This window comes from Alternaria conjuncta (genome assembly GCF_024043145.1).
Source record: "Alternaria conjuncta strain BMP 0040 chromosome Unknown scaffold_1, whole genome shotgun sequence".
Classification (NCBI taxonomy): domain Eukaryota; kingdom Fungi; phylum Ascomycota; class Dothideomycetes; order Pleosporales; family Pleosporaceae; genus Alternaria; species Alternaria conjuncta.
The window spans coordinates 2,722,812-2,746,233 of record NW_026250090.1 but is presented as its reverse complement, the minus strand read 5'-3'; the positions used below and the strand labels follow the sequence as shown (position 1 = coordinate 2,746,233).

Genomic DNA, 23,422 nt, shown 5'->3' with positions numbered 1-23,422 from the left:
ACCGTCCTCCTTAGTGACATTAGCCGAAAGCTCTCCCGAGAGGATAACCTGGTTCGTTTCCCTACTCTTGGTAAGACTTGCATCTCATCTTGGTCGACAGCATCTGCACGATCGCCTCTTCTTGACACTTGCTGACTTCGCTGTCAAAGTGACTGGTCGACTGGTACTGTTGCGATAGCCGAGCAAAGTGTCCGTTGGATACCACACGAGGTCCATCCAATCGCCACGGGATCATTCCGTTTGTTGGGCGGAGCCACTGCTGTCGTATTGGGTCATCACCAACGTGTAGCGCACGTCTCCTCGCCATCATCTACCCCATCAAGCGCGTCGTCGCCCAGGTCCTCTTCAGTCGAACTCAGTACGTACGTCGCAATGACAGTCAGTTGTATCTGGTGCCGTCTGCTAATTGCAAGAAGATTTGTCGCAAGCGTCTGGTAGCCTCCGATCCACGTCCGTACTGGCCGGAGGTATACGGTGCTCATTTCGTCCTCGTGAGCATTTCGCAAACGAAAAAGACGTCAGCCTCTTCTTCCCGTCGCTGCCACCCAAACCCTCTCCACTCCAAGTCGATCTTTCCGTTCCACGGCAGCTTAGTCTCGCTTTCCCACCTGGTCTTTGCGTCTTCAAGTCCACCGTTCCTGCCAAGTACCGGTACCTTTCGAAAAGTACCTGCACCAACAGTCTTCGTCTCATCAACCGCAAGGTTCGCGAGCTATCGTTATGATGAAGATATCGCAAATGCTGAACCCTATCTGCGGTGGCCGCGACGACCACCGCAGTTCGAACTCGCCGACGCCAGCTCCATATCCAGTGGCTGCGGTCTCAGAGCCAAGACGACAAAAGATTCCGAAGGACGCTCCAATCTTTTCAGAAGGCAACAGAACCGTCGGTAACGTCAACTTCCCACCACACGAGGCCGGTGAAGACCATGAACTATTGCACCAGCATCGCCGGTTCCAAATCTATCCTTTGGGAGAGATATCCAGGAAAGGTGTAAGGCACATCCCGTACAACAGCGATAAGAAGGCCTTCCATGAAAAGACTGGACGAGAAGCTTTTGAAAGTAGGTTCTCTTCATCCTCCTGCTAGCTTGATGCTGACTTGGGATTAGTGTTCCAGTACACGTACAAGAGACCAGACGATGAGAAAGAGTACACTGTTGTCTGGGACTACAATGTCGGTCTCGTTCGCATGACGCCTTTCTTCAAATCGTTGAAGTATTCAAAGGTAGGTTACTGACTAGCCCAATAGATGAAGAGCAAACTGACTGGTGCAGACGATACCGGCCAAGGCGTTGAGAGAGAACCCTGGACTGAAGGAGATCAGCTACAGTATCACCGGTGGGGCTCTAGTCTGCCAAGGTCAGTTGTAATAGCAGTCATACGGAGATGGGTACTGACTTCTTGCAGGCTATTGGATGCCATACCATGCAGCCAAAGCTATAGCAGCGACATTCTGCTACGACATTCGATGGGCACTCACCCCGGTATTCGGCAACGACTTTCCTTCCGAGTGTCTGCATCCGAAGGACCCATGCTTTGCGAAATTCCTCATTGACCCGACCATTGTGCAGTTCTGCGCGCAAGAGACAGTTCGTTTCGCAAAGCTTGGTCCTGCGTATGCTGTTCCCAAGCCCGACGCATCGTCGCTGATCGAGACACCGAAGATGCACTGCGAGCCGCCCTTGCGCAAAGAGAAGATGGTCATGCAACGGCGCGCGCGACCGACCGATATCGAGAGCGGGTATGGGACAGATACTAGTCGGCATGGCAAGTATCTCTGCTCGCCTGAAGTGTCTCCTCGCACTCAGTTCACGCCCATCAACCGCTCGCAGTCTCCATGGTCGCCACGCACAATCGGCTCTTCCCTCTTGGGCTCGCCTATCAGCTTTCAGGCGCCTCCGGGTTTACTCACGCCAACGTCGGCTCCATACGAGTACCACGTTGAAGGCTTCCGAGCGAAGCGGACACATTCGAAAGTCTCTTATGACGACCGCGTCACTCGTCCCGGTACAGCCACCACGGTGGACAGCGCGCACGGCTCAGAGGTGTCCGGTGGCGACGACGACCATAATGGCGATGATGTCAGGGCGGCGGAGATGTTGTTGTCGCTCTGCACTGGAGACAAGACGATGCCACCGACGAAGCGGACGCGTTGTGGTTCGAGGTTCTAGGAGCGGTGTTCCCCACCTTCCTCGCGATATCGATGACTAAAATACCGCCGGTGGTGCTTTCCTTTTCCGTCAGCTCATGACGTCTCGTAGCTTTTCCAGCGCGCATCGTCGGCACACTCGTTAAGCAACCTGCATCCAGCCTGGCTTCTTCATTTCAAAGATATCAAGGCGCACTCGTTAAGCGATTTGCATTCAGCTAGGCTTTTTGACTTTTCAGGCGCGCTATTGGCGCTTCGGTGTCGCTCTTCGGCGTTGTTTTCCCCTATTTGTTTTTCACCAGAAAGAAAATACATAGCATCAGGCAAGCATCCCTGCATGAGCAATATCAGGCGGTCTGGCAAACATCATACTCAAAAGTGTAGATAGGTAGATAGCTGCATCTTTTGTGCGTAATTACAATCTTGCTATGGTCATCCCGTGTCTTATGGATTACTATCGTGCAAGCTCACTTGGAAGCTGCCTTCTGGCTCTCAATCCTCTTCCTTGTCCCATCGATAACCGCCTCTTCGTCCCAGATGTATGTCACACTTTCCTGCTTGTTGACCTCAGCGGCCCACTTGGAGAAGTTGGGCAGTGCATCGAGGTCAGAGATGATGGATTTCGGAAGCAATTCATGCTTGGCCATGGCGTATGTGCGGATAATGAAAGGTGCCGTCAGAGCCTGCTATGTGTTAGCGTCGCTCGTAATCGTCTGACAATGTACTTACCTCAGCCAACGTGACCTTCTGGCTACCTCCAAAGAATGGTTTCGCGTCCTTCAGTAGCGGCTCGATCTCCTTGGTTACCACGTTCACGAATTCCTGGCTCATCTTCGCTTGCTCATCCTTGGAGTCGCACATCAAGATCTTGTAGAAGAAGCTCCCCGCCTTGCTAAACCAGGTATCGACGAAGAAACTGATTCTCGCCCGGGTCAGAGCTGCTTCTGGGGTGCCAGATGCGGGGAGAACATGTGAAGGGTACGCATCTGCCAGGAACGTTGCGACGACGCCGGACTCTGTGATGATTTCGCCATTGAAGTTGATGGCGGGGACGAGGCCGCGCTTGGGGGTGTTAGTACTACTCAACTATATGGAAGCAGGCATCAAATTACAGGGTTGATCTCAAGATACCACGGCTCCCTCGGTTTACCCAAATCGATAATGACCTCCTCATACGGAAGCCCCAATTCCTTCAGCACCACATGAGCTCGGTGCGCCCAAGGACAGCGATGATTAGTGTAAAGCGTGATCTTGGGCGCATTTCCATTGACTTGAGCCATAGCGATTGATGTAGAACGTCGAAGATGATGTCAGCGCTAGGTGACAATGCGGCTGAGAATGCGGGGAGAATATGCGGAAGATACGACTAGAAATGCCAAGTTGGAAGCTTAACTGATGCAGGACTAAGAGGTGCTTTGAGGAGAAACGGTGATTATTTATGTTGCTATGGTTAATATCGCAACTCGGTGTTGGGCTTAGAAATCAGCACGCTGATGTATTACGCCGGGCGTGCTGGGAGGGGCGATGCATGCCGATATGTGGGGTATGCCGTCCGTGAAGTCGTGCGCCTAACCCCCGAGCCTTTTGGCCCGGACCTCCGTGTCATGAAAGGCTGGATGCCTGATGAGCGAAAGCTCGGCGGAAGCCAACGTTGCATGATGACCGAATCTTAACATGAAAGGTCCGCAAGATCGGCGGAAGACAACTATGCCTAGTGGTGCATGTAGTTCGCCAGGGCTGGGCAAGGCGGTTTCTTACAAGCTCCGAAGACGATGCAACCTGAGCGTTCCAAGAGACCAGCCCGACGTGGGCTATAGTAGATCCCCATATGCGCATTGATCGGTCTCCGAGCCAAAGTGTAGTATGAGGATCGAGAGCCCATGGTGTTCAGCGGATGATGCCATCGCCCTCGACCTTCCACTCCATAGCGGTCGCGTCTGTCTTCTTCTTCGCCCTGCGCTTCTCATTGCGCAGTCGCCTCTTCTCCTCGGCGTCCTTCTCCAGCTGCTCCTTGGTCATGGCCAATCTTGCATCCAGATCCGTCACCTCCATAAACTTGTCCTCGTCTCGTTTGCGCTTGAGATATCGTAGGCGTTCTCGTACTTCGTGGACTGTCGCGCGGTGGACCTCGCCCGACTGGCCCGTTGCGACCAAATGCTGCTTGCTATTCAGATGCTCGACGTACTGGATGTTGTCCCTGATGGCTGTTAGCATAGTTCATAGGTTTTAGGTTTGCGACAATAGAAACGTACTTGAATGTAAGATCGCAGGCTTGACAGTATGCGCCCGCACCGCGTCCCCTCTTGCCAACAGCGGCTGCTGCTGATGTGAGGGTTTGTTTTCCGATCATCTTGCTCCAGTCTATGCGCTCTGATCTGGCCTCAGTCTGCTTTAGATCATCAGGCGTGGACGCCCTCCGCCTGTACGTCTTGCCCGCCAGCTTTGCCTCATACCGCTCTTTGCCCTCTTCGCGATCTTTTGCCTCCCTATCCTTCGCCCGCTGGGCCATCTCTTCGCGATCCCATGTTTTCCTGAAGTCTGTGTCGCCGCCGCCAGACGTTCCGTATGCGCCTGCTTTTCCGCTCATGATGGGCGACTCGATCAAATACGCCGTTTGCGATCGCGTGTATGTGCCCTTCGATTGTTCAAATTTAGGCGACCGTCAAGTTATTCAGTATGTCGCGTGGTACCGTGCGGAATTTGTGTGGTGATGTTGGTGGTGATGTGTCTAGGATTTCTACAAGCTCAAGTCGCGACTTCCCAAACCATGGGTGCACGGACTTACGTAGCGGAAGGTGCCTTAGGCATGTACTATCGGCTATCGCTCAACGTCACACTGAAGAATCATCGAACTTTGATTGTATCCGAGTAAATTATAGGAGTAAATTCAGGTTCAGGTACATGTTGAAGATCTGATAGTACCCGCTGCGAATGAAACTCCTATGAACGAATACTCCTCGCTATGCTTGATTTCGCTTGTGAATATAGAGCGGTCGCGATACCAGAAACGCGACCAAATTCAATAGCGCCAGTACATGCGACAGTATGTCTGTGCCACTCCTTATTTCTTCATCGCTTCGAAGGCCGTTCATGCCTGCAACAGCGGTACTACCCACTACCATCCGCTCTGTGAACGTGACAGGACGTTATGAAGTGAGCCTAGAAAACAAACGGAAAGAAAGTAGATGTCCAGCGATTTAGTATCCGTAGGGATCGGGCGGCCGAGGATACGACCCGTTGTGGTGGATTGGCGGAGTCGGCACAGCAGGAGGTGGCACTCCACGCATCACTCTAAGAGCCATGTGTTGCTGCGGCACTGATCCCTCCCTCTCCCGTCGCTTCTTTTTCTTCTGTTTGACTCCATAACCTACATCCGCGTAGCCTGCCGCGGCGAAGGGTGGTTCAACGACTTCTCGAGAGCGATCGTCCGGCAGTCTGAGCTCGACAAGGCTGTAGAAGTAGTCCAGCACTTCTGGATATCGCAGCACCGATGCGCGCCAGTCGGCGTCGATACCGCGCTTGAGTTCCGCGTGCGCCTCTGCGATCTGTGTCTGCAACGTCGCAACGTACATGGGGTGTATCGGCGGGTGACCAGAGTATCGCATGTAGACCTCGTAGTTCGGGAGGGAGGCTAGGTATGATGAGTGCGCTTGCTTGCGTGTCGAGGTTAATCTTTCGAATGCGTTGAGGATATGCTGGCGCGCATTGTTGATCACCCAGTCTCTACACATGGTCAGCACGTACTTCAAGGAGTGGATCTGGATCATACCGTATCTCAGCCATGCGATCTTCCATAGCACGCGCCTCAGCCTGCTTGACGGCTATTTGTAGCCGCTCCGATTCGCAGGAGCATTCAGGATACGGCGGCGCATTGCAGATGGCACAGTTGGGAGCTGCATCCATTTCGTGGGTAGCAAATTGGTGAGCCACTGCTAATCATCGTCGGTCCAGAGTGGGCCGTACACGTTAAGAAGCTGCCTCGGAGCTCGCTGCAGAGGCAGAGTGAGGCTGCGGTATGGAGTATCGTCGGTTTAAAACAAGCCCTAGGCGGATGCTCGCGCTTGGGTAATCAGGCACAGGCGGTGACAAGTGACATGTTACATGACGAGCAATGTGGATGCCAGTGACGGGGACTGGCTAGCTTCGGGCAGCTTATGGGCGGATTGATGTATTGGACAGACGTGCGGATGCGTTATGAGTTGGCAGAATCGCTAAGGTCCGCTCGACACCCAACCTGCGCTATGCCAAGGCTGTCTACATATAACAGTCCAGAGTCCGAGGAGTCCATCGGAAGCTAGGCACATGTCGACTACTATGCTTCACCGTCTTATGGTGATGGAGGACAGCCTTGATCGTGAGTACAGAGCTGTAAGTCTGCGTGGCACATGTCAGTACTCGATCTTCGCATCAGGTTACCCCGCCTTCGCTTCCAGCCTTGTCCGACCCCTCGATGCTCTCCGATCAGGACCAGCGCAAGTGTGCTCCGTATCCAAAGCTGTCTGAGACGTGACATGAGTGATATGCATCATTGTGGTACCTGAAAAGCAACGTGAGACGGATGGTTGGGTGCTCTAGGGCGTCATCTATCCGCTATTCGCGATTTGCTTGAGTTGATTAACATCAGGCGATGTCGACTCACCGTCAGTTCTAATCTCGGCTCGTTCCGGTATATGTCTGATCTATGGGCGGTTGATGCTCGGTATCGCTTGGACTTCCTGGTGCGCGAGGTAGGCTGAGTGACCCAGGACATGGAGAAACCTGTGCGTGGGATACCCGTACTTTGAGTGAGTGAGATGAAGTCTGCAGAAGTCATGTACAGCTTCAAAGAAAAAGAGCGACTTCGATACATCTGTCGACCACTAAGCCTGGCAGATGTTCTGTTGTTATGTTCTGTAGGTGCCTCCCTAACACGGCAGGCTTCGTGACGTCACGCGTCACTCTTGCCAAAGCTAGCTTCTTTCATCCGTGAGAACAACATGAAACTCCATGCGCTCCTGTGGACGTCGGTTCACAACCGTTATCATGTTCTACCGCCTGGCCCTATTTAAGACGACAGCCTCCGCGTGCTGAACGGGTCAAGTCCTCCCGAACAGCCGCCAATCCTTCGGTCCCAACGTTCAAATTTTCGCCGACCTTCGCAAACCTCCGATGAACGGTGCCAGTTGACCGCTTGCTGCATGGCGTGCATATTTCGATACGTGACGGCTGCGGTTGCCGATTTCGCATCCTCCGCAAAGTCTTCCGAGCCTGGAGCGGCACCCCATTCCAACATGCAGTGCGCCCAAACGGTCTGCTATCTTCTAGATCCTCGACGACCAATTGCAAACCTGCCACAAGAGCTAGAGGATGACTTCCGCCATGTTCGTGCATCGCGCAGAACCGATGTGGGGTATGTCAGCTTCAGCTTTGCTGGGGTTCAATAGCCCGGTAATATTCGCGTCTTTGAATTGTTGGACTGTCGCAACGTCTCACATCCTCGCAAAACTGTGTAGGAGACTTTAAACCGACGTTGACTCCATCAAGCTGTACATACGTCCTGATCAATTGTTCACTTCCAGCCTACGCATCAAGTGTCCAACACCGCGATTTCATGCTAATGACTCAGCGGTACGAACGCGTTCTCTATCGGATGACTAGGCCGCTCAAGACTGGCTAATCTGTATCCTGCACGCGCACGGACTGCGCCCTTCAACTCGACATCTTTCAGAATACGGTTTAGCGTCTGTGGAAAGTGTGCAGTGCTTTCTTTGGCATGGTCCTAAAGATGAGTCCAAGCCAGCAGTCATACTTAGCATTCATACTTCCGCAACGACATCTTGCGCCTTATTGTCAAATCTGTACGGAGGGCGCGCATTTGTCCTCTTTCCCCTCACGAGCCATCGGCACCAACCAATACGATTGATTGATCTTGCAAGCCGGACCACGCGCCACCATCATGGCGACGCCTAGTGCCGCCTTTGATATGGCAGACTTTGTCGATTTCGGAGAAACAGGCATGCCCAACGTGTCACAAGAAGCTTCTTTCGGCGTGTCTGAGACGGCACTACCCCAGAAGTGAGTGCCCTGAGTATCCTGTCCAGTCATTTACCCCGACACGAAACTTGTTTACTTGCAGAATAGCAAGGATAGTGGTTCATAATTGCCAAATTCTGCGTGTATGGTTCTGACACCAACTAGCTCTTTACTGGATGAGGAATCTGGAGAGCTGGAGAACTCCGACAGTATCCAACCCGCAAGTGCAGAATTCAATACGAACTTTAGCAGCTGGCTTCCGACTTATCAAAAGGCTGCTCAGCCTTGCGAGTACTGTCGATCGAAATCTCTCGAATGCTTTATCTTCAACGCCGATGGCTCCAAGCGATCCGGATGTTCGCCATGCAACGCTTTGTTTCGGCCATGCAGCTTCAGCAACCCCGAGCGGATGCCAGGTATGCGCCAGAGAACTGCGCTGGACACCTTAGACGTCGTGGCAGAGAACGACATTCGACATGTCGGTGGTCTCACTGGTAAGAAGCAGATGCGATCGCTAGGTCACCTCGGTCCGATCGAAGATGGAAAAGAGGATGACGAAGGTCCCAAGAAAGGTGCCGCAGCTGCTCGCTTTCCACGAGCGGCTGTGAAAGTGCTCAAAGACTGGATGCTCATGCATATCGATCATCCATACCCGACCGACGAGGAGAAGGAGACGCTGAAGCAAGAGACTGGCCTATCGGTCGGTCAAATCTCGAACTGGATGGCGAACACAAGGCGAAGGCAGAAGGCTCGACCCAAGCGAAGCGCTTCGCCAAGTCTCCGACCATCAACAGGAGCTATCAACATCCCAGCAGGCAAGACCTGGGAAAGCATGAGTACGTATTCCGAGTCTGGTTTCACAAGATCGCACAAAACTCTGGCTTCGTCCTCCACCGGAAAGTTCATCACTTTCCGTGTGGGTGACAGGCGTTCAGAGGATAGAGACAGGGACCCAGACACTAGCACAATGGCTCAAATGCCGGTGCTTCAGCAGCAGGAATGTTTCGGTTAACTCTCGACAGATCCGTTCGAACGATGGAAGCACTCTCCTCCTGAGAACGAACCTGCGCCGATGAACGCTATCGCGCACGCTGTTGAGACTTTCGACCTGCCTCAAACGGAGAGCTCGAGTAGTAGCTATCGCAAGGATATCTCTAATGATAGCACCGGAAGCTTCTCTGTGTTCAGAGCACCCTCTATCTCCTCATTGGAGACCCGCCCTACCAACGTGTCGTCTGGCTCTTTTGGATCTCACAACTCAGCTTACTCGCATGGTTCGCGTCACTCCCTGGGCTCGTTGAACAGCTTGAAGTCCAAGGAAAGGCGAAGGCGTCGTCGCATTCCCACCCGAGCGCCCAAGGCTGGTCCTGACGAAGGGCAACGGATCTTCCAGTGCACGTTCTGCACTGACACATTCAAGTCCAAATATGATTGGTGAGTTTGTTCCTGCATTCTCGCGAGGCAATGGCCACTCTGAAGCCGACAAATTCCTTCAACATCAAGTCAAGGCCTGATTGGTCGCATCGTCGTCCTTCCGCTATCCCACGTTCTCGTCGAGTGGCCTTTTTTATGTTTGGTCATTACAACTAGGATACCATGCGGATGTTAAATATGGCAAATATGGCAAATGACAACAAACTGACACTTCACAGGTCACGGCACGAGAAAAGTCTTCACTTATCACTGGAGAAGTGGTTATGTGCACCTCTTGGTGAGATTGTCGCCGACAAAGCTACCGGAAAGCCCAGATGCGTCTACTGCGATGAGCTAGATCCCAGCGAAGACCATCTAGCCACGCACAACCACTCCGCCTGTTACGAGAAGGGCCCGGAATCCCGAACATTCTACCGGAAAGACCATCTTCGACAACACTTGCGACTCATGCACGGTTGCAAGATGATCTCCAGTATGGACACATGGAAGTCTGAAGCGCAATACATCAAATCTCGTTGCGGATTTTGCGGGATGAACTTTGACAAGTGGCAAGACCGCCTCGACCATTTGGCGAAAGAGTTCCGCAACGGTGCACACATGAAGAACTGGAAGGGATGCAGGGGCTTAGACCCTCATGTCGCTATCCATGTCACGAACGCGATGCCACCTTATCTCATCGCCAACGAAAGCAAATCGCCATTCCCGTTCTCAGCATCCAACACTGCGAGCCTCAAGGTACGTACCACCGTGGCGAACATGTGGACTGCGCCCAATAGGCTGACTTCTCAACAGCAGCTTAATCTGTCCGTTGATAGTAGGGACCTTGAATACCTTTTGCCCAACGTTGATGACATCGACTACACGAACAACGTGTCTGCAGCATACCAACCTGGCACTGATCCCTCCACTATTGGACCCATCGTCTTGACGACACCCAAAGATTATTCTCCTTCCAAGTCCCCCGTTGACAACCCGAACGCAACCTGCTGGGAGATCCTCACACTGCAGTTGGGCCGCTTCGCACGAGAGCACATCGCGAAGCATGGTTCCGCAAACTTGACCGACGAAGTCTTGCAAGCAGAGTCACGTCGTATCCTCTACGATGACGATGACCCATGGAACCAGACATCTGCGGATAACCCCGAATGGTTGAATCTGTTCAAAAAAGCACATGGCATTAACTGCACAACCCCAATAAAGAGTAAGTAAATCCATTTCTGGATGCCTCAAACCTGTGGCTGACATCAAAATAGACATCAACGGAGAACACGAAATATTCGAAGACCTCGGTATCAACTACGGCTCCGCATTAGATCCAAGCTTCGACGTGAGCAACTTCGCCTGCACTTCGATGTCGCAGAACGATCCTTTGCGCGCCCTATCTTACGAATTCGCGCTATCCGGCTCGGTAGGCGCCGTTCAAGGACATGCGCGACAACTTTCCTCGGGTCGCCAAACACCCTACAGCGTACCAGGACTAACCGGATCGCCTACCTCACCAGCGTCGTACGCTCCCATCACGACTACTTCGAGCGCAGACAGCTTACTAGGTTTCTGCGAGCCAATCTCAGAACTCGCGTGCACAGGAGCCGGTACTTGTCGCGGCGAGCAAGGCGAGATCGGCTTCTCGATTAAGACTGCTGGGTTACCGAAGAGGAGGTACTGGCTCGATGATTCGACTGCGCATCTGGCGCCGTTCACATCCAGCGCTAGCGAACAGCCCACGGTTGACGGTTTGACTGCGGGTGGGCCTACTGTCGACGACTTCCAATTCCCATCGTGGGATCAACTGCCAGAGGATTTCCAGAACCCAACGAGCAGCGCGGACTTTGACTCTACTATTCCTATTACGACGACTGGTGTTAGTATGGCGGCTGTTGAGGGTACGGATGCGATGCCCTGGGATGATATGGACTTTGCTATGGATTTGGATACGGATATGGATATGGGTCTTAACCAGGTATGAGGTTGATGGCTCTCAGGCTGTCATTTGATGATTATGTTCCTTCCATATGGTGAAAGAATTCTTTGTTTTCTTCTGGCTCGGGAATGTAGGCGTACACTCGGGGTAAAATATCTTAGCTTTTTGCAGCCAAGGTTGACGCAGAAGTATAGATCTAATGATCATAATTACATCGCACATCCCTTGCTATATCCTAACATTCCTTTGCGCTATTCTCATTACCACTTTCGTCTTCCTACATAACCTCTCGTCATTGTCCCACGTTCCACCACGCACGCACCCATCACACCACATATACGTAGCCGCCAACTCACCGCATATTCTACCCTACAATTCATAATTCTACACAACCAGATCTTCCTTGAAAATGTTCTTTCTCAACACTCTTAATTTCTTCATTCTATGAACCATGAAATTTACGATGACATCATCAATCACCGAATATCATCCTGGCGTTGTGGCGGGTAAGCTCCCCTTCTATCCCCCTCACATACTGCTTACTGATTCTGGATTTCTAGAGTGGTTATCGCGTTAGACTTGAAATCTAATTCCTTAGGGAGCGTCAGTTCGAGTCTGGCCAACGTCGAGTTTCTTTTTTTGCTGGGTTATATGACATGGAGGTGGGAAAGTCTTGGGGTTGTGGTGTGTTCAAAGTAGAATTTTTGGTTAGGGGATGCATGGGGACTTGGATCATAACATTGCCCTTGTGCAGGAACGCTTCTCTTTGGTAGCATCCATGACTATATTCTTGTTGTAATTTGATCTACATACCATACTTTTTGCCTGTCTCTAAAGTTGATCCGCGCTGACTCTTTGCACAATAATACCTGACGCCGCGCCGCCTCCATTGCAGATAACAGCAGCGCCATACTGTCCAACCTGCAGCTGATGCAGCAGTGTAACCAATATCCTGCTTCCAGAGCTACCCAGCGCGTGTCCCAGAGCAATAGCACCACCCCTTGGGTTTACGTTGTCGGTGCCGAGACCGAGGATCTTGGCGTTGGCCTTGATAACAGCGGCGAAGGCTTCGTTGAACTCCCAGATGGCGATGTCGTTCTTTGAGAGGCCGGATTGCTTGAGGAGTTTCTCGACGCAGGAGGCGGGGGCGATGGGGAAGTCGATGGGGTCTGGGGGGTGTTAGTAAGGGTGGGTTGTAAGAAGAGGAGGGTGGTACGTACCAACAGCGGCATCGGCGTAGGTGACGACCTTTGCTAGTACGCGGCTGTCCTTGCCGTATTTCTGGGCAATCTCCTTGCTTCCTAGTATCAGTGCTGATGCGCCGTCACTGAGAGGTGAGCTGTTGGCTGCTGTGACTGAGCCGTCTGGTCCCTTCTCGAACGCCGGCTTCAGTGTGGAAACCTTGTCCAGCTTCAGCTTGTTGTACTGCTCATCCTCGGAGATGATCGTCTCGCCCTTCTTCGACTTGACGGTGACTGGCACAATTTCATCCTTGAAGAGTCCATCCTTGTATGCCTGCTGCGCGCGCTTGTAGGTCTCGATAGCGTAGTCGTCCTGGTCCTGCCTTGAGACTTCGTACTTCTTGGCTGTGTTCTCCGCACAGTTGCCCATGTGGATCTGGTTGTAGACATCCCATAGTCCGTCGGCGATTAGGCCGTCTTGCAGCTTCTGGTGGCCGAATGCTGGTTGTTGGCTTGCCCGGTTTAGATAGTATGGCACTCTTGTCATGTTTTCCATGCCACCCGCGACCTGCGCTTCCGCTTGTCCGAGCTCGATTGTCGAGGCGGCGATGTTGACTGCCTTAAGACCCGATGCGCACACTTTGTTGATGGTCGTGGCTTCGATGTTGGTGGGTAGGCCGGCGAAGATGGCTGCTTGACGCGCTGGTGCTTGTCCGACGCCTCCGGAGAGGACGTTGCCCATGTATACGGCATCGATCGAGGATATGGGAACTGTCGACTTTTCGAGGGCCGACTTGATGGCCGTGGCGCCGAGTTGCGTCGCGGATACGGTTGTGAAGTTGCCATTGAACTATGACATGTTTAGTAGCTGACATGGCTTGGGATGATGTTCTACTAACCACTGCAGTTGGTGTTCGGCTAGCACTTATAATGTATGCATCTCGGATTTCTTTCCTTTGCGGCGCGGAGCTGCTGAATTGTCTTTGGATGCTGGCCAGCCGTTGTTGAGGCCGCGAAGCCATTCTCATGGATGTGCGGAGGGCAGAAGACGACATGGCTGAATAGCAATGCTCGGAAAGTTCAAACTGTACTGAGAATGCGGAGAAAAGGACTCTAACGAGCAGAAGCGTGGTTGTCACATGGCGGCAACAGTTCCGTGGCTAAGATGCGGGCGGCGGGATGTGGAGGATACGCACTCTGACGTCTGTGCCGAGGTTCGGCAGCACACGGCACCGCCCGGCTTAGTCGCGCTCTTGGACTCTCCTCCTTCCCCATACCAAGTGGTGAACCGACAGACCTCCAAGCTTCAATCTACGTTATGTCACGTTACTGTCGACCTTCCGCACTCTCAGTGTCGACGGAGCCGACTAGAACGGTCACGTCTTGAAAAAGATTTACTTCGTCCGACGCAAACATGCTTCACACCAGCCAATATGTCACAAACGCGAACATGTCACGAACCTGCACTTCACCATAGCCACGCGTGACCACGACGGCCACGCAGTATGGTGTACCATATGGATTGGCTCGCTAGAGCTCAGCTGTACTGCAAGACCCACCTACACTCTCAAAGAGCTAGCATCGTGTGTTTGTACAGGGAAATGTTGATCGAGTACAGTCACCCGCATGATGACAGTTGACAGGATTGTCGTAGGAACACCCGTCTCACGCTTTGTGATATCTCGTTACCACAACATTTATTGACGCGCAATCCTCTTCTGCTCACCGGTTAGCTCCCGTCGGTCACGCGTTTATACCGGAGACGATTGCTTCGAAACTGTCTTGTCATCTTTCTACTATCCCTCTCTTCTCCTATTCGCCATCGAGATTTCTTCACCGCCTGTATGTGCGGGTATCTGCACGATTGTACCTGCGTCAACATCGTGATACAACGATTACTTGGCCGTATTGACTGTTGTGCCACCCCGGACAAGCGGGGCTCCACCCTACCTTGCAGTCTCAAGTAGTCACTCTGCTATGATGGGCACGTTACTTCTCACATGATCTATGAGATCATCCAGATATCCACAGGAGATGACCTGCTGTCACATCCGCGATCAGACACAGCCACCTTAGTTTGGGTCGCAGCATCGTACAGATAGCAGCGCCTTCTAGTTTTGGCTGCGATACCGTACACAAATCCGGAAGGAAGTACAATTGGCTTCTTAGGACATCCTCACTATGTATAAGAAAGGGCCAAAGGGACGGTATGTATAGAAGCAAGCTCAAGTAATTCATTCAAGCTTCATCACAACTCAGCCACTATCATCAAATCTTCTATCAACTTCCAACTTTATCTCGAGACCTACACCGCCAAGATGCATATTCCAACTGTGATCGGCTCTCTCGCCCTGATGGTCAACAGCGCTCTCGCAGCCGACATCATCATCAACAACAAGTGCCACTACCCTGTTTGGGTCTCAACCGTTCAGAAGGAAGCAACTCCGCTGAAGAAGATCCAGCCGGGCGACAATTGGTCCGAGGCACAGAAACCTGCTCTCGACGGCGTTGGTGTCAGCATCCAGGTCATCAAGCAAGACGCTTTTTCGGAGAAGCCAATCTTGAACCTGCAGTACTCTTTGAATGGAGAAGATCTGTGGTACAGCATGAGCAACACGCCGAGCGACCCGAACGCTTTAGCCTTCAAAGACGAGAAACTTCGCATTCACAACACCGACGGCCTGCTTTTCACGGAGATTGTTTGGGTCGGCAATCACAGGCCCGAGGGCACTGAACACTATCACGGCGAGGCAACCCTGACGCTTGAGCTGTGCGACGACTTTGCAAGACGCTTCAGAGCTTAGAATGAAGACGATGGCTGGGCATGGTGGCGTCGGTAGGCGGCCTGTCATGGCTGCAGAGGATACAATGAACCAGGCGGAGATGGACAACGAATTGGAGTAGGGTAATGGAAAAAATACAGCGTGTATGAATGTAGGGTGTTAGAGAAGACGTCACTCCTTTAGGATTTGATCATTGTAGGATATAATTCAAGTGGTCCGTTCCGGTTGTATCGAATGGCGCTGTTACGTGTTGAATCGTCCTAACTGTCTACGAGAAATGATCATAATCTCTCAATTGTGTTGTCTGTCTGCTTGACCTCAAGCATCTGAGGCGCAGAGCCAGGCCTTTTTGGTAGGTTTTGTTTCGGTTCATCTAAATTGGTCCTAGCGCCGTTCCTGAACGCTAGACCCTGGCAGGTGTGTGATGCTCGATTGCCGACCCTTCGCTCTTGCAAACCACATCCCGCCCGCTGCACCTCTGTCGCACTGCTTCGTCAAACGCGCAGTTGTGATTTTTCATATTCCTAGTGTCATACAGCGAGCTGACTCCAACTTCTTTCCAACGCAGCAAACCGACCCCAGCATACGCGCAGCGCTGCGACTACCCTGCTTTAGACGATCAACGCCTCCTAGACCCTCGAGGGCATCACCTATCGCCATGGTTCGAAATGGCAGTCCGTCGCCAGCGGACAACTTTCCGCTGGGCCATTCTGCGACATCCCCTCAACCACAACCTTCGAAGCGCGACAAACGGCGCAACATGCTCGCCGAGAAGCTGGCAGAGATGATGGCTACCTTCTCCGACAACCGGGACAGTCATTACAGAGCCCAGCTCGCCGCGCTCCAAGCCGACATCAACCTGATTATGAAAGCCGACCCGTATGCGAACCAGCCGCTCGAGGATAGCAATGAAGAGGCCGCCGAGCTCGTCTCGCAGATCATGGGGAACAACGTCCCTACCGCACCAAGCGCGGGTACCGACTACATTGCGCAATGTGGAAAACACTATTCGCGATTTGTCGACGCCGTCAACGATGCGATGGAAGAGCGCGACTACAACCTGACCATGCTCTGGGTGAGTCCCTCGGCTTCCTGCTGTGTTGGAACGAGACGCTAACCGCCAATTACGCAGAACAAGCACGAGAACACCAAGAACGAGATCGAAAACTCGCACTACTACAAAGTCCAAATCGCTGAAGAAGAACACAAGCTGCTCGCCGCCACCATCCGCGAACGACTGGTCGCAAGCATACAACAACGGACAAACAGGCTGAAGCGAGAGAAGGAGCAACTGGATCTGTCCGACAGCAACGCGATGCTCCTCCATCCCAATCAGTTCAGCATAGGGCATCCCGCAAGCCCTGGCGGACCGCAAGCGCCACGAAAGACCAGGAGGACGGGGCACAAGTTTGGCGACGCGGAGGAGCTGGCTGCTGCTACTGAACACAAGAGAAAGCGCAAGCTGTATGAGGACCAGGACAACGATTCGCCAGGCCCATCTGGTCGCCCCACCGAAATGGGCATCGGCTCACCCTTCCGCGAAGCCAAAGCGCGCACCGTCAATGCCCAATTCGAATCGTCCGCATACTCCCTCGAGCGCCTCTTCAGCGAGAAGGAGCTCAACATGGCCATGAACCAAGCCACCATGGCGGCGTCACACTTCTTCGCCAAGATGAAGAACACAGAGGCCGCACCGCAGGAAGCCACAACGAACGGCAACACCAACGGCGCAAACGGCGAGCACGCATCCGAGAACGGCGACGCCATGGACCAAGACCAAGATTCCGACGACGTCCCAGGCGCAACCGACATGATGCGCCAACACTCGTCGAACCCACATGCGACCCGCGGCGCCACACGCTCAGCTCTGAACCCCACGGCGGCTATAGTGAGCGGTCAAATACCCCCGTTCATCTATAACCCGCCCTTTGTTCTAGATGCTAAGATCTTCCAGAAGATCAACGCTTCAGCTCCGCCACCACCTCCCCTCGGCGCACACGATATCGAACAGGATCTGAAGCTGATGCTTAGAGACGCACCGCCCGACGACGATATCAATGAGAAACTCCTACAAGCTGCTTGCAACCCCGTTAAAGCGCGTGACTACCAGGTCCAGCCACCAAACTTCTCAGAGCCTGTTCATGAGATGACGAGTGCGCTTAGGAGTACGGCGCCGCATCTTGAGGTTGGTGCTAGCTTAGGCGGTGTTCCGATGAGTGCGCAGAGTAGTATGGCGGGGTGGTCGGACGCTGGTAACAACACTCCGCTGGGTCGTTATGGAGAGAGGGACTCGCTCGCCGTCGGTGGTCATGGTGGGGGTGTTGCGATGACACGGACTGCAAGTGGTAATGGACGGGGACGCGGTAGGGGACGCGGTGGTGGAGGGGGAAACTGAGACTTGTCTCTTGCGGCTTACACTACTGTGAGAGGGAGTAAATGGAGACATGCTACGTTGATGTAGGCGTCCGGCCTTTGCAACACGAGTTGTTCATTGCTCGCTTTCTGTGGTAGTAAGGGGCGTGTTCCGACTATCCCTTGGAAAGGGATCAGGTGTATCAGGTTTCGCGTTACGGTCTCGCACTATATACCCACGACTGGCGTTTGGGCTCGCGGTGCATCGAGGTGGTGCATATGTACTTATTTATATGTCTCGTTTGATCCCCTTTGCATGTGTCTGCAAGTATAGACTTGGGTGGAGTTCTCTGTTCGTAGTGCTTCTATAAAGTATATGTTATGACTTGCCCTCTTAGCTTTATTCCACCTCGTATGTCACAGTTGCTCATGATGAGCTATGCTGAATGAGATCTCGAGATGGGCTAAAGTTCTTGCCGTGGAATACGCTGGCAGAATGGTTACAGTGCGACCTTGTGGAGATGTATGTACCCTGAAGGTATGCACTAATTGACGTCCGTATGAGTCCACCACGTTCAAGGAAACAACACCCTGCAGCCTACATTGGTATAAAATCGAAAGATAGCGAGCTCTTGACGCGAATGTAGACCTCTGGGTCATATATTATTCAAGCTTTCATAAGTAGGCGTTGTCTTCTCTTGGAACAAGGTGCGCCCATATGAAGGCTACACCACCACCACCAACACCCCAGAATCAGATCATCATAGGCATCTCAGATCAACACCTCAACATCACAAAGCAACACAAGCCAAAGTATTTGAAGTATTCTCTCAATTCTCTCTACACAGGATATGGAAATCCCACTATTAGAGTACATGCTATACCACCCAACTTTTCCTCCGAATCATTGATCGTTATTCATCCGATGCATTCAGTAAAAAATCCGTGAAAATGGGCTCAATGTTGGCCGTTGAAACGCCGTGAACTACCACCTAAGAAAGAAGAAGTCTATGCTTGAAGATGCACAAGGAGAAAGAAGACGAACAGACTGCATCAAGAAGAAGCGATCCGCTTAGTCGACCTCCTCGACAGTGGGGCCGTCGTCGCCGCCAGCGCCACCTGGGGCACCGCCGCCGGGCATACCGCCACCGGGCATACCGCCGGGCATGCCACCCTCACCACCGGCTCCGTAGAACTTCATCATGATGGGGTTGGCGACACCCTCAAGCTCCTTCTGCTGGGACTCGTACTCGTCCTTGGTGGCGGTCTGGTTGTCGTCGAGCCACTGGACGGTCTTGTCGATCTCGGCGGTGAGCTTCTGCTTGTCGCCGGCATCGAGCTTCTCGTCAACCTTGGAGTCGCTGAGGGTGTTGCGGAGCGAGTAGGCGTAGGACTCGAGAGCGTTCTTAGCAGAGATACGGGCAGCCTCAGCCTCGTCCTCAGCCTTGTACTTCTCGGCCTCGGCCAACATGCGCTCGATCTCCTCCTTGGACAGACGGCCCTTGTCGTTGGTGATGACAATCTTGTTGGTCTTTCCGGTACCCTTCTCAAGGGCGGAGACGTTGATGATACCGTTGGCGTCGACGTCGAAGGTGACCTCAATCTGGGGGACACCGCGGGGAGCAGGTGGGATACCAGTGAGCTCGAACTTTCCGAGAAGGTTGTTGTCCTTGGTGCGAGCACGCTCACCCTCGTAGACCTGGATAAGCACACCGGGCTGGTTGTCGGAGAAAGTGGAGAAGACCTCGGACTTCTTGGTGGGGATAGTGGTGTTGCGCTTGATGAGAGCAGTCATGACACCACCAGCAGTCTCGATACCGATGGAGAGCGGCGCGACGTCGAGAAGCAGGATCTCGGAGGTCGACTTGGAGGATGTGTCACCAGACAGGATAGCGGCCTGGACGGCGGCACCGTAGGCGACAGCCTCGTCGGGGTTGATGGACTTGTTGGGCTCCTTGCCGTTGAAGAAGTCGGAGACCATCTTCTGGACCTTGGGGATACGGGTGGATCCACCGACCAAGACGATCTCGTGGACGGAGGACTTGTCGATCTTAGCATCGCGGAGGACACGCTCGACGGGCTCCATGGTGGAGCGGAAGAGGTCCTGGCAGAGCTCTTCGAAACGGGCACGGGTGATGCTGGTGTAGAAGTCGATACCCTCGTACAGGGAGTCGATTTCGATGGAGGTCTGTGCGGACGAGGACAGAGTGCGCTTAGCCCGCTCGCAGGCAGTTCGGAGACGGCGGAGAGCACGAGCGTTGGAGGTCAAGTCCTTCTTGTGTTTACGCCTAGGTTACATAGTTAGCATATGTTCATGGATACAAAGCAGTCTCCGTGAACAATGTGTTGTTGACGAAGACGATGTAGGCGCCAGGGTGGACTTTGTACTTACTTGAACTCGTTGGTGAAGTGGTTGACCAGACGGTTGTCGAAGTCCTCACCACCCAAGTGGGTGTCTCCGGCAGTGGACTTGACCTCGAAGATACCCTCCTCAATGGTCAAGAGGGAGACATCGAAGGTACCACCACCCAAGTCGAAGATGAGGACGTTGCGCTCACCCTCGGTCTTCTTGTCAAGACCGTAGGCGATGGCAGCGGCGGTGGGCTCGTTGATGATACGGAGGACGTTGAGGCCGGCGATGAGACCAGCATCCTTGGTGGCCTGACGTTGCGAGTCGTTGAAGTATGCGGGGACAGTGACGACAGCGTTGTTGACGGTGCCACCGAGGTAGGACTCAGCGGTTTCCCTCATCTTGACCAGGACCATGGATGAGATCTCCTCGGGTGTGAAAGTCTTCTCCTCGCCCTTGAACTCGACCTGGATGACTGGCTTGCCGCCCTTGTCGATGACCTTGAAGGGGAAGTGCTTCATGTCGGCCTGGACCTCAGCGTCGGCGAACTTGCGGCCGATGAGGCGCTTGGCGTCGAAGACGGTGTTGATAGGGTTCATGGCGACTTGGTTCTTTGCGGAGTCACCAATGAGACGCTCGGTGTCGGTGAAGGCAACGAACCTTGGACATGTTAGTAGTGGTCGCGACTGTAGGCAAGAAGTGGTGACTTACGAAGGTGTTGTCCGGTTACCCTGGTCGTTGGCGATAATCTCAATGCGGTCATCTCGGAAGATACCTACGCACGAGTAGGTAGTACCAAGATCGATACCAATCGCGGGTGCCATGATGTCGATATGTGTGTGTAGTGGGGTATCAAAAGGGAAGAAAAAGTAGTGGTATGCTCACAAGTCGGTGACTTATAAAGGTGAGGCTTTCGCGGTGTAGTGTGGTTTGTGTTGTGTAGTGGAAAGAGAAACAGTCCCAAGGCGCGGGCAGACGAAGTTTTTGTATCGCCTGGCAGCGTGGTGTTTCTACAGAATTCCAGCGCCTTCGACGCGCCAAGCAACCAACCAGAACCTTCCCGCAAGCTCGCGCAAGCTCTGCGACCCACTAGAAACAGCTGCCTGGCACGCTTTCCGGGGGCAAATGCCTAATTCTTGTCATCCTGGCTCCACTCGCGGCTGATTGCACGGCCGCGGTATTGCGCCCAACGCCTTCTGCTCGCGGACTATGAATCTTCGTGCATCTTCTGTCGCCGCCGCAGAGGGCGCTGGCCGCCGCCTTGCTATGACGGAGGCCTCACCCCACCAAAGCCTCAAACGGGTGACATAAGCGAGCTGCCCCGCCATGAGCGGGCCCATATGTCATTCCGCCCATAGCAACGACGGGTAGCTTCAAGTAGCTTCCAGATGTCCAGGATTTTTTCAACCGCCGCGATCGAGTGAAGTCACCGCGGCGGCGTTTGCCTACCAATACGGCCAGCGTCCTGTTTGATCGCACACAACACGTACCAACAGGCTTGTTGTTCTGGCTTGTACCTTGCCACGCATATGCTTTGTTCGCGGCCTAGACAAAGGGAGCTTCGATGTACTCGCGGCATTCACGTGTTGCCAGGGTATTGGAGACGCGCAATCTCCTCATACAAGGAGTCGCTGACCGGGTCTGCAGCCTACGTCAAGATGAAAGTGTGCAACTTAGATGACTAGAGGTCAATGTAGCTTCCAGAGTGTCTAGATTTTCCCTTGAATGAGATGCGCTTTGAACATATGGAGCAGGCTGTGGTTCCTGACACTCGAAAAATACCATGATTGCGGGTGTATACGCCATGTTTTGCATTGTGGAATGTGTTCTAAGAAACACTACAGATCACTGTAGCGGGTGGTTGATTAGTGAGTGATTCAGCGAAGTCAAGCATCTTCCTAGTTATGCTATCCTGGTGCTGCTACTTCATCCATGCTGTCTACGGCATTCTGATCTCAGCAGTATCGTGGCTATTGACGCGCAGAATGCGCAATAGTGACGCTTCTCGGCCCATGATCCAAACTCAACGTGCTAGAGTTTGCGGATGCTGGGGAATATTACTGATGCGTTGGAGTGCTCCATATTCTTTGGTTGAAAGACCCCGTTGGGCGCGTTGGTAGTAACAACAGCACTACTAATCTTTCGCTCGCTGTGCCTTACAAGCAAGGGAAAGTGATTCCGCTGCAGAATACATCGTGTTTTCCCATATCATATGCTACGGGATCTGGGGCCCAGGAGGTGTTCACTGATCTTGCAGAGGCTGGTCGCATAATCAAACCACATGCCTGGCGTATACGATGTGCTCGAGCATTTGGTCATCTGGGGACTTGCGCCCAATGTCATCGTCAGGATCTACTCCGTCCAACCGCGCTTTTGTACAATTACATGCTCTGTAGGCTGATATATCACACACCTTATCGTACATGCGTCTTCCCTCACCTTCTGCTCATTGTCCCTCCAAATCCTCCGCCGCCCTACTAAACGCGTTCTTAACCTCCTCCCCGGGCCCCCTCTTCCTCCATATATTCTCACTATTCGGCCCACTCTTGAGCTTCTCCTCCTTCTCGCGATACCGATCCTGAATCATCCTCTCTTTAACGTCTTGCCCACTATAACTGTTCTTGGTGCGCATGCAGAACCAGAAGTCGTTCCAGTGGTCGGAACAGCTGCGCAGCTGGCCGTAGCGGTATAGGTCGTTGAAGTGGCCGCCTAGTGAGGAGCAGTAGAAGGCGCTGTCGAAAGCGGCGCGGCAGGACATTGAGCGAGGGAGGGTGGGGTCGTATTCTTCGGGAGTTTCGGCATTGTTGGAGGAGGTTTGAGGATTTGAGGGGGAGGATGAAGGCGTGTTTGTGGAGAAGGATGGCGGTGCGAGGTGTGGGTGGGCGGCGTAGAAGTCGGGGTCGTGGGGTGCGGAGTCAGGTTGTTGGTGTGGAGGTGTGTCTATTGTTGATGTAGGCGCATCGCTGGGCTTTTGCACTGGTGCTGCTGTAGTCGATATGGTTTGTGGTTGTTGCTTTGCAGAGGCATCTGCGCCTGAGCTTGAGAAAGGCCACCAGGTCATTGTGAGGTATGCGCGTGCGTAAGGGAACCGGCGTGGTAGGTATGCGAGAGACGCGCTATTCGGAAGACTCGCAATACAAACTGCAGCAGCCGATGGTATCGGTTGTCGCGCGTCGAAATCCCGGCAAACGTTTAATCGATGTGCTGCGACGAGCAATAATGCAATTGGTCGAGGCTA

General features: G+C 53.1%; 10 protein-coding genes and 1 non-coding gene across 11 annotated transcripts; 5 read left to right on the top strand and 6 right to left on the bottom strand.

Moving 5' to 3' along the window:
• Positions 1 to 723: 723 nt before the first annotated feature.
• J4E85_000956 (uncharacterized protein) lies at positions 724 to 2,173 on the top strand (the record flags this gene model as incomplete). Its single annotated transcript, XM_051465244.1, has 4 exons — positions 724 to 1,063; positions 1,112 to 1,227; positions 1,277 to 1,361; positions 1,410 to 2,173. 4 exons carry the CDS (start codon positions 724 to 726, stop codon positions 2,171 to 2,173), a joined length of 1,305 nt encoding a protein of 434 aa, XP_051331765.1.
• A 445-nt stretch (positions 2,174 to 2,618) lies between these two features.
• On the bottom strand, positions 2,619 to 3,431 carry J4E85_000955 (uncharacterized protein; the record flags this gene model as incomplete). The annotated part of the gene is made up of 3 exons (XM_051465243.1): positions 2,619 to 2,834; positions 2,881 to 3,213; positions 3,264 to 3,431. The coding sequence occupies 3 exons, from the start codon at positions 3,429 to 3,431 to the stop codon at positions 2,619 to 2,621; spliced, it is 717 nt and encodes a 238-aa protein (XP_051331764.1).
• Positions 3,432 to 4,038: 607 nt separating this feature from the next.
• J4E85_000954 (uncharacterized protein) lies at positions 4,039 to 4,738 on the bottom strand (the record flags this gene model as incomplete). The annotated part of the gene is made up of 2 exons (XM_051465242.1): positions 4,039 to 4,348; positions 4,404 to 4,738. 2 exons carry the CDS (start codon positions 4,736 to 4,738, stop codon positions 4,039 to 4,041), a joined length of 645 nt encoding a protein of 214 aa, XP_051331763.1.
• Positions 4,739 to 5,348: 610 nt separating this feature from the next.
• J4E85_000953 (uncharacterized protein) lies at positions 5,349 to 6,054 on the bottom strand (the record flags this gene model as incomplete). The annotated part of the gene is made up of 2 exons (XM_051465241.1): positions 5,349 to 5,874; positions 5,921 to 6,054. 2 exons carry the CDS (start codon positions 6,052 to 6,054, stop codon positions 5,349 to 5,351), a joined length of 660 nt encoding a protein of 219 aa, XP_051331762.1.
• A 2,032-nt stretch (positions 6,055 to 8,086) lies between these two features.
• J4E85_000952 (uncharacterized protein) lies at positions 8,087 to 11,563 on the top strand (the record flags this gene model as incomplete). The annotated part of the gene is made up of 6 exons (XM_051465240.1): positions 8,087 to 8,205; positions 8,329 to 8,999; positions 9,186 to 9,597; positions 9,816 to 10,332; positions 10,390 to 10,798; positions 10,851 to 11,563. 6 exons carry the CDS (start codon positions 8,087 to 8,089, stop codon positions 11,561 to 11,563), a joined length of 2,841 nt encoding a protein of 946 aa, XP_051331761.1.
• Positions 11,564 to 12,069: 506 nt separating this feature from the next.
• J4E85_000951 lies at positions 12,070 to 12,146 on the top strand. The gene has a single exon. It is a non-coding gene; the product is annotated as a tRNA-Ser (tRNA).
• Positions 12,147 to 12,349: 203 nt separating this feature from the next.
• J4E85_000950 (uncharacterized protein) lies at positions 12,350 to 13,754 on the bottom strand (the record flags this gene model as incomplete). The annotated part of the gene is made up of 3 exons (XM_051465239.1): positions 12,350 to 12,687; positions 12,739 to 13,549; positions 13,599 to 13,754. 3 exons carry the CDS (start codon positions 13,752 to 13,754, stop codon positions 12,350 to 12,352), a joined length of 1,305 nt encoding a protein of 434 aa, XP_051331760.1.
• Positions 13,755 to 15,017: 1,263 nt separating this feature from the next.
• J4E85_000949 (uncharacterized protein) lies at positions 15,018 to 15,503 on the top strand (the record flags this gene model as incomplete). Its single annotated transcript, XM_051465238.1, has 1 exon — positions 15,018 to 15,503. The coding sequence occupies one exon, from the start codon at positions 15,018 to 15,020 to the stop codon at positions 15,501 to 15,503; it is 486 nt and encodes a 161-aa protein (XP_051331759.1).
• Positions 15,504 to 16,140: 637 nt separating this feature from the next.
• Positions 16,141 to 17,877, top strand: J4E85_000948 (uncharacterized protein; the record flags this gene model as incomplete). The annotated part of the gene is made up of 2 exons (XM_051465237.1): positions 16,141 to 16,557; positions 16,615 to 17,877. The coding sequence occupies 2 exons, from the start codon at positions 16,141 to 16,143 to the stop codon at positions 17,875 to 17,877; spliced, it is 1,680 nt and encodes a 559-aa protein (XP_051331758.1).
• Positions 17,878 to 18,906: 1,029 nt separating this feature from the next.
• Positions 18,907 to 21,008, bottom strand: J4E85_000947 (uncharacterized protein; the record flags this gene model as incomplete). Its single annotated transcript, XM_051465236.1, has 3 exons — positions 18,907 to 20,122; positions 20,227 to 20,844; positions 20,896 to 21,008. The coding sequence occupies 3 exons, from the start codon at positions 21,006 to 21,008 to the stop codon at positions 18,907 to 18,909; spliced, it is 1,947 nt and encodes a 648-aa protein (XP_051331757.1).
• A 1,622-nt stretch (positions 21,009 to 22,630) lies between these two features.
• On the bottom strand, positions 22,631 to 23,245 carry J4E85_000946 (uncharacterized protein; the record flags this gene model as incomplete). The annotated part of the gene is made up of 1 exon (XM_051465235.1): positions 22,631 to 23,245. One exon carries the CDS (start codon positions 23,243 to 23,245, stop codon positions 22,631 to 22,633), a length of 615 nt encoding a protein of 204 aa, XP_051331756.1.
• Between the last annotated feature and the right edge of the window lie 177 nt (positions 23,246 to 23,422).